At 40.6% G+C, this 9,692-nt stretch overlaps 1 protein-coding gene across 2 annotated transcripts in view; it reads right to left on the bottom strand.

Annotated features, from left to right (window-relative positions):
• Positions 1-532: 532 nt before the first annotated feature.
• Positions 533-9,692, bottom strand: part of tapt1b (transmembrane anterior posterior transformation 1b) — a 146,902-nt gene continuing 137,742 nt past the window's right edge. The window contains exons 13-15 of one of the 2 annotated variants that reach the window (XM_038791563.1): positions 5,304-5,464; positions 2,607-2,669; positions 533-2,517 (exon numbers count right to left, since the gene is read on the bottom strand). In XM_038791563.1, coding sequence (XP_038647491.1) covers positions 2,291-2,517; positions 2,607-2,669; positions 5,304-5,464 — 451 coding nt within the window. In that variant the 3' untranslated portion in view covers positions 533-2,290. The remainder of the gene's footprint in view (positions 2,518-2,606; positions 2,670-5,303; positions 5,465-9,692) is intronic. The other variant, XM_038791564.1, reaches the window with a different exon arrangement.

Genomic DNA, 9,692 nt, shown 5'->3' with positions numbered 1-9,692 from the left:
AGCATCATTCCATCAGAGATATTTGAGTTTAAAACAATAACTGGATATGTACCTTTTTATAAACATCACCTTTTCAGTTTTATAAATACTGAGCACAATTTTACATAGATAAAGATGGAAAAAAATAGGTTAACTTGACTTAATCAAAATGTTTGACATTAGATTGCTGGAAGAACAGAAAGGTGTCAAAATGGCACTCAAGGATCAACAGGTCTGCAGTTGGGTAAGAAAAGCTGAACATTGGAAATCTATAAACCATAACACATGGGTTTGCACTGACTCCAGTTACACCAAGTAAGAGATGAACTAAAGTTTTGCTGGAGACCTTGAAACTAAAGTTATTAAATGATCTCATCCAAAACATTAATTCTTATTTTCTTACCATTTTCTGTTTAAAGTTTGCATCTGACAAATTAAATGTGTACATATAACTACAGTATCAGTGCTCATAGGGACAATGCTTTTTAATGTGATTCGTCATGCAAGTAAGTCAGTTAAAAGAGTGGACAGAAAAACTCCCATAATAAAAATATTCTAGCAAATAGTTTATTCAGTTAAAACTACAAAACAACACTTCTTATGTAAAAGACTCCCGTGCAAAAGAAAAATCAAGCATACCTCAAACTTCAGCTGTATGTAACAGAAGGCTTGAATCTAGGATTGTTATCCAGATAGTCCTTTTTCAAAGATTTAAATTGTTCATTATGATTAGCCTTGATTTGTTACATATATTAATAAACAAACAATTTGTGTTACAAAAACATTTATTCAGCATTGTTCATTTACAAGATGTACTAATTATAAAAAAGATACAGAATATTTGGTGCCATTATAAATTATAGCCATGAATCCCTTTGCAGTTACCTTAGGATTGAGTAGTCCAATTTATTGTTTATTTGAAATTTGCACTTTGATAAACCCCCCCTCCCCCCCGCAGAGTAAACAATAAGCTAATTTATTCAAATTCACCTGGTGCTACTTCAGTAAAACGACTTAACATTTCGGTTTACATGAAATATTTCTTGCAAAACAAGCTTTTGAGCCATTAAAATGAAGAGTAATGTAATCATCTTTTTTGTGAAATCTCGAACTAAGACATTATGGTCTATAGTGCAAAAAATATATAAATAAGCATTGCAGACAGAAACTATAATAGATTAATGCACTTAACTTATAAAGGAACTGTTCCGCATATATGTCGGTTTCATTTATTTTCCCATGTGCAAACACGCTGCTGTAGGAAAATGTTCTCTCTCTTATCAATTTGTAACTTTCTTCTGAACCCTCTTTTAATCTATATCTTTATGTTTCATTGTTTCCCAAAATGCAACTTTCTCAATTAATCAATTTGAACAACTTTAATCTCCTATTTTCTATGAAGCATAATCCTTCAGATACAGTGAAAATAATCATGAATGATAGAAATCTGAAAGAGAAGTAAAAAATGCTGGAAGCACACAGAAGCTTCAGCAACATCTGAATAGTATGACATATTAATGCTATGGAAGGAACCTCTTCAAAAGATCATGAGAATTCTTTTTCTCTTTCAGGTGATTAATAACCTCTGTTTTCTGGTCTTAGAAAAACAAATAATGCACTATGTGATGATAATAACTTTTTAAAGAGGATCCACTTGCATCAACATTCTGTTTATCAAGTTTCCCTACATCTCCATTTTATAACTGAAGCTTCTTCAGAAATAATTGTAAACTTCAACTGAAATATTTTCGGGTCAGCATTACCTGAATTTCTTTCCTAAGAACAGCAATATAGGATTTGAATTTTTAAAAAATCATTGCAGCAGGCACATCTCTGTACAATGAAAGCCTGAAGTTATTAAGTGAGTATTGTTGAAAAGTTATAAAAAGCCAAAAAGGTTATCTGGCTGTATGCTCACATCACTGTTTGAAGGTGCATTTGCATCATGAGTGGCAAGAAATATTGCACAAAGAATCCACACGGTTGTAGGGAAAGCTGTCTTGAAAGCATTTGTCTGCCAGGTCTCCACAGAAACCAACCAAAGATTTTCTTCCTTTGCCACAGGAAATTGATACACAAACCAAAATGGCCTATTCCAAACCAAATATTTCCAAACAGAGATGGAAAAAACAGGTAAATATATTTTGGTTTGAGTTATTAATAAATTATAAAGTTTTCAATAAATATTCCTGATCAGTGCTTCCTTTGCAGCTTTCGAACCTTTATATATTGTCAAGCTTGACAGTGTTCAGTTTGCCATGCAAAGGCTTACATTCGAAGCAGCTCTTCTAAAGGTTAAAGTGTGCAATAATCAATCAATCCGATTTCCACAAATTGTGAACCTGTCTATTTCTAGAAGATCTTCTTTTGAAGAACAATGCTTGCCATCAGATTTTCCCTGTGGTACTCCCTTGTCCTCTACATCTGGGGTTGTAAGAAACTGGTCAGAACTGTTGCTCGAGACGAGAGTTGATACACTTTCTGATAGGGATACAGGCTGGCTAATGATGGACTCTGATTGCATTTCTTCTGAAGTACCTGTCAAATTGAAATGATCCCATTATAGGTTTTGCAAATTATCAATATGTGAAGACATGTCAAATCTTTTATTTTAAACATGAACATACCTCCATGGTAAAATGCTTGCAAACATTCTGATTGTATCTCAACAGGATTTCCTACACAAGATACTAAATTAACATACAAAACAAGGTCAAATATTTTAACTATTTTCTGTAATTTATACTTGCAATTTTGTTACACTAAAATGTTAAGATCTTAAGTTATATTAATATTTGCAAGACTTTAGACTGCTATTCCTCATTTGTGTTCCAATAGCAAAAATGATCAATATTAGCATTTCACTGAATAACTATACTAAATAATATAAAGCAATTGAAAAATAATTTTAGAAGCATCTATAACTTGTGTATATGGATCATGGAATTTATTAATTTCTCCCTCCATGGTCAAAATTAGATTTCAAGGAAAATTGCTGAGCAGCACTTATTCAAGATAAATGTAAATAGCACAAAATCAAAAACCCCTCTTAAAACTCTAGCCTTCCTGAAAATAATCAGTTGTTCATTCAAGATATTTGCTTACAAATTAAAACATTCATTTTCAAAATATATATTTTTTTTAAATCACTATAAATCAAATATTGTTATTTTATTTGGATGCACCTGCAGTAACTTCTTCTGGGGCAATTGCCTATTTTTACCATCTTATCATTAATTTTGACCTCTAAATATATATTTTGACAATTACTGTTATTTTTATGTCCTGTAAAATCTCACCAAGTTGGGCAGTCATATTCATTCGTTTGCAGCTTGTGGAACTTTTCCAGATGCAAAATATTTAAACAAATTAATTAGTTTGTTTTGTGACAGCTGATGGTTTTAGATAATGGATTTCAGTAACGGAGGGAGGCAAGGGACTTGAACATTTGACATAATTAGTTTGTGCAGCCCGTTGGTTGCTGATTAATCTTTTGTTTTAAACCTGTTTATCTTGGAACGAGTCAACATAGTTATACAGGGCACAATTTAATGGCCTCGTCACACCCGACTTTGTGACACGACAAGGCCGTTTAATCTCGCGAGAATTGAGATGCTCAGAATGCCTCGCGAGATCTCACGTGATGAGGGCAAGATCAAAATTAACATATTTAATAATAGTTAAATGAGAATATTTAAGTATGTCTGCACCATATTGTCCCATGACCCAGGAACAAATGGCCTCACCTGGAAGATCTCGCCATGGCGCTGTTCAGCACTGGTCCACATTAACGTGGAACAGGCATAATGGCACCTGGGCAGGGGGGATATCCCAAATCATTGGAGGCCCTTGGGTGGTCGGAATCTGAGAAAGGTGGTATTCTGGCACTCCCGCTAGCATTCAGGCACCTTGAGACTGCCACAAGGGCATCCCTACATGGTGGGGATGCCGTGGGGTTGAAAGTTTGTGATAGCTTTTAAAAATGGCACCCGATTTGCAAGTCATCTTCCTGCACTGGCGAGCGCAGCTCGTCAGTGTAGGAAATTAGGTAAATGCAGTCTCGGCGGGGTGCTCCCTGCAGAGGCCAAAAAGAACAACAAGGCCCTGTTAGATAGCAGGGTCGTTCTCTGTGCTGCAAGTGCCGAGAAATACGCCACTACACAGGCCCAAAACGGGGGGGGGGGGGGGGGAACTCTTTTTCCAAAACCAAATTGCGCCATAGTGTTAAGGCAAATCATTCAATAGTTTCTTTATGCTAAGGCATGCATAAAGCATGAAGTTTACACTCGGGTTATGGTGTGTACTTTTTAAATAGTACAAAAAATAGTTAAATAGTACAAAAAATAGCTATCTAGATACGAACAGGGTTCTGTGTTGTTGGAAGAAATTGGAATAATATGAGCTGAATCAAAATATTTATTTTCCATTATTACAGTTGTTCTGAAAAGAAAACAATGCAAATAAAATCATTAAACTCCATCATGTTCCCGACGGGTAGGTAATAATTGCTGTAGAAAACAAGGCTATCCTATCTGATTATCATCACCTCAGCTGTTCTTTGTTCTCAATGATGTTGAAAAATATATACATGGAAGTGTGATCAGAACAGAGTGAATGCTTTCAGAATGCTATGAATTCCCATAACTCCATCATCAATTCAAAGCACAGAAATTCTATCCAACATATTGATACTTGTGCTAAAACAATATTTATAAATGTTTGCAATTATTATTGGAATTTTGGTTGATTTAATTGATTGACTATTAATTAAATGCATCTGATATGATTAAAGCATGTTGGTGTAAGGTTGAAGATCTGGGATCGAGTATTGGTTCATCATTCAGTGCTCCACTTTGAGGGTTGGGACATTAAATTTCAGTATGAACAAGATTTTTTTTAAATGTTAAAAGTGCATGAATCCCACACACAGGAAAGGAAGCATTAATTTTCAGCTCTGTACTGGCATGCTCCTATCCAGTAGAATTGTATCAAAAAATGTATCATTGTATTAATTGCAGCTTATCAAAGAAATTTTTTACAGCACTCGCTATTATCATCTGATTTGTCTATTTGTCTCTGTGGGTAGTAGCTTCCAAATATAACTGAAATGCTGCTACGTCAGAAATCACTGAACTGACACAAAATTATTGATTTGCATTCAAAAAATAATTTCAGAAATGCACTAATTTTGCAAACAAAATTATATTACTAAGACATTTATATTTGGCTTATCCAAATTAAGTGGTAGATATACATTTTTTAATAAAGGTAGTGTTTGTCTTGGTGTAAAATGCTGATTAAGATGCCATATGAAACTTAATTACCTTGAGGCGATTTAGCTTTGCTGGCGGGTTTTTTGGCAAATTTCCCAGGGGTGTTGGCTGGTGGGGTTTGAAATAGTTTTTCCTCCATCTTGGCCTCTTTCACATATTGGCAAGATTTCCCCAGCAACACAATGCTGTTAAGAACTTTAAGTGCAATCAGCCTTGAAAGGGAAAGAAACAAAACCATGTTTAGAATAGCAAAGGAGGCCTTGAACCAGAGTAATCCATAGCTGCCAAACAGACAATGCTCATCTACAAACATATCCATCAAGTCATATATAATCCTCTTTAGAAAACCGACTGTTACAAGATATTACTGGTCTGCAAAATCCTTGCAATCAACAGTAGTTCACTTGGAATCGCAAATTGTAAGTGTAATGTAATGTAGCAATGGCTTCTGAATATAGCCATCAGACTCAAATTACAGTATGAAATTGTTCTTTTACTATTCCCCAACCCGCTCACCCACTCTTCTCACGCAGGATAGCTGTTTTTTATTAACATAGGCAAAGTTATTCAGAGGCATTCCTAGAAACTTTTAGTGCCCTGTCAAATAAAAAACTTGCAAGCAAACTACTTTTATTGATGCCAAGCCTTGCTTCTTAAATTAGACTATCACACAATTAGACACTGCAGCTCCCTCTGAAATATATTACTCATACAGGGCCTTTCCAACATGCAACAGGGTGGATTATTAGCATCAGGAGTTACGCCGGGGATACTAATGTTCACCCATGACTGAGTCACTATGATTTGGTGACCAAATCCAAGATATTTTTAAGGGATTTATATTTGTATTGCAGACATTAGAAATAGGTGTAGTTTTAAGTGGGTTTAATTTCATGTTTCTGTGCCTGGAAGGGTAAACCTATAGTTAGATTCATGCTGGAAAAAGGTGTTTGAGTGTGTGGGGGTTGGTTAAGTTCCAACTGTGCTTCTATTGTGCTTATAAGAGAGCTAAAGCGTGAAAAGTAAATAAAAGGCATATGCATGTGGCTGTTGCTTAGCAACTGGGGCCTCATGGGGCAGAGAAGCTTTTACATTTCAGTTTAGCTCGGTTGTGGGCCGTTGGAGATAGGTACTGAGAGAGAAGGCAGCTCTGCTAGATGCAGTTGGTTTAGAAGACTAGAGAGGGAACATCTCTCTCAGTTCTGCTTGAAGAAAAACCACACCATGGAGTATTGGTTAAGAAATCAAGAGTAGAGATCTGAGGAGCAGCTAGTTAATGAAACTACATAAATTAAGAGAAATTAAGAGATATTTGAAGTGACTTTCAGGTTTGTGAGATTTTACTACAGCCAGTGGAACGCGAGTTGAAATAACTATGCACCACGAGTTTGTGTAAAAGCAGTGGGGCAAAGGAAACCTAAAAGCAGGTAGTGTAAAATCCTCGAGTCAAATCGCTGTTAAAAAGGAAGTGGAAGTTTTGTTTAAAAGTGCCAGTTCGGCAACCTGGACTGAATTTCAGAATGCTAAGCACTAATCAAAAGCATTATTGGGATAGAAGATTCTAAAGCGTGTTTTTGGGAGTGGGGTTTGGAAACTCTCATGTGATCATCATCTGGGGAGTTTCGGAGGAGAAATTCAGACACTAACGTGGGTTCTGAGCGGCATGCGTGTATTTAACCAGTCACCTTGTGCGCTTAAAATGGACTTTTTGTGTTAATTAGACCACTGTAGCTTAAGATGTACTTTGTAATCAGTATTTACCTTAAAATTGGAGTGTATTTATCAAGTTAAGGGGGGAGTGAAGGAGTATTATATTATAATTCAACTTTTTATGTTTAATAAATGTTTTTTTTCTTGGTGTTAAAACTACTTAACAGTCCCCGACTCTGTTCCTTCACATTTTATTTTAAAAAAGGAAAAGTTAGTGAGCGGGATTCTCCATTGGCTGACGCTGGAATCGGGAAATGCGATTGGACGGAGAATCAGTTTTGATGCCGAAATTATGCCAGGCACTGGTTTCATGCTAAATCGCAATTCTCCAGTGCCCCGACAGCAGTGTCAATGTATTCCAGAATGTACATCAACGCGTTGCAGAACGCACGTACAGTAAACCCTGTTGGCATATCATTGGTGGGTCTGACCCAATATTCTCCGCTGCTTCCGCGATCATCCGCCTCCACGGAGGCGAATTCCCAATGGCGAGGTTCACTTGTGCTTTTGAAACAGGCGCCGTGGCTTCTGAGGCAGAGAGAGGGGGGTACAGAAAGTGTCCAACATTGCCATTGTTTGCTAAGTCGTGCCATTGGCCCAGGGTGGGTGGGGGCCCTTGTGCCAGGGCTGGAGGGAGTAGTGGGGGGTTTGGTCAGGTGATGAGCTGTGGAGTCGGGGTGGACGGGCATGGAGCACCATTGCCACAACCTACAGGATAGCCATGCAGCTGCGAACGCCGCTGACTGCCTACTGTGAACTTAGGGCCATAGGTCGTATAAATGACCTCGGCGCACCCCTCAAGTACCCTCTGGCCCCAGCCGACGACCCATCATTGGGATGGGCCACCAGCGCCATCTTGTTGGCTGGGATGAGTAAGTGTGATGAGTGTAATGCGTATATGTGGCTGCAGCTTGTCAGCCTTCTGAGTGTCAATCACGGACCCAGCGATTAGAATCGATTGTATTCCATCTCTAGTTAAGAACACCATCTGCAACAGACCCCTGGTCGGGCCAATACTCGCCATTGCAGTGGTCAATGTTCCCCAGCATTTTGACCATCTAGAGGACTGGCTGCCACTTTCTGCTCAGGCTTTTGTGCCTCATGTGACGGTGGTAACCAGCGATGGATCGTCCTGATCATCATCTTGATGAGGGCCATTAAAATGGTCAAATTGCCTGCAGCATCGATGCCTCAGTGGATGTGTGAATGAAATTAAGTGTTACATTTAGTAAGTAAGTCTTCATAGAAGAAAGGCTCAGGGTGCGGTGTACGAGTATGGGGAGAAGGCGAGTAGGATGCTGGCAAACCAGCTCCGTAAGCGGGATGCGGCTAGGGAGATTGGTGGAGTTAAGGACCGGGGAGGAAATGTGGTGCGAAGGGGGGTAGACATTAATGGGGTCTTCAGGGACTTTTATGAGAGACTATATCAGTCCGAACCTCCGGCGGAGAGGGGGGGGGATGGTGCGCTTTTTGGACCGGCTGAGATTCCCGAGGGTGGAGGAGGGACGGGTAGAGGGTCTGGGGGCGCCAGTTGAGCTTGAGGAGCTGGTTAAAGGGATAGGGAACATGCAGTCGGGGAAGGTGCCGGGGCCGGATGGGTTCCCGGTTGAATTTTACAAGGCGTATGCAGACTTGCTGGGCCCCCTGTTGGTTAGGACCTTCAACGAGGCGAGGGAGGGGAGGGCTTTGCCCCTGACGATGTCTCAGGCGCTGATCTCCTTGATCCTTGCAGTGATCCCCTGCAGTGTGGGTCATACATGCCGATCTCACTCCTGAATGTGGACGCCAAGTTGTTGGCAAAAGATCCCCTGCAGTGTGGGTCATACAGGCCGATCTCACTCCTGAATGTGGACGCCAAGTTGTTGGCAAAGATCTTAGCCACGAGGATAGAAGATTGTGTGCCGCAGGTTATCCACGAGGATCAAACGGGGTTTGTGAAGGGGAGGCAGCTGAACACTAATATACGGAGGCTCTTGAACGTTATTATGATGCCGGCGGTGGAAGGGGAGGCGGAGATAGTGGTGGCGCTAGATGCGGAGAAGGTCTTTGATAGGGTCGAGTGGGGGTACTTGTGGGAGGTGCTGGAAAGGTTCGGGTTTGGGGAGGGGTTTGTCAGTTGGGTGAGGCTGTTGTATGAGGCCCCGATGGCGAGTGTGGCCACGAATAAGAGGAGGTCGGAGTATTTTCGACTATACCGAGGGACGAGGCAGGGGTGTCCCCTGTCCCCCCTACTTTTTGCGCTGGCAATTGAACCCCTGGCTATGGCGCTGAGAGAGTCGGGGGATTGGAGGGGGCTGGTCCGGGGTGGGGAGGAGCACAGAGTGTCGCTCTATGCGGATGACCTATTGTTGTATGTGGCGGACCCGGTGGGGGGAATGCCGGTGGTGATGGGGATTCTCCGGGAATTTGGGGATTTCTCAGGGTATAAGCTTAACTTTGGGAAAAGTGAGCTGTTTGTGGTACACCCGGGGGACCAGGAGGGGGGGATTGGGATGCTCCCACTGAAAAGGGCGGAGAAGAGCTTCAGGTACTTGGGGGTTCAGGTGGCCAGGAGCTGGGGGGCCTTGCATAAGCTAAACCTCACAAGGCTGGTGGAGCAAATGGAGGAGGAGTTTAAAAGGTGGGACATGCTGCCGCTGTCTTTGGCGGATAGGGTGCAGTCAGTCAAGATAACGGTGCTCCCGAGGTTTCTGTTCCTGTTCCAGTGCCTCCCCATCCTTATCCCGAAGG

Source organism: Scyliorhinus canicula, chromosome 3 (assembly GCF_902713615.1).
Source record: "Scyliorhinus canicula chromosome 3, sScyCan1.1, whole genome shotgun sequence".
NCBI lineage: Eukaryota > Metazoa > Chordata > Chondrichthyes > Carcharhiniformes > Scyliorhinidae > Scyliorhinus > Scyliorhinus canicula.
This window is presented reverse-complemented; position numbering and strand designations above follow the sequence as displayed.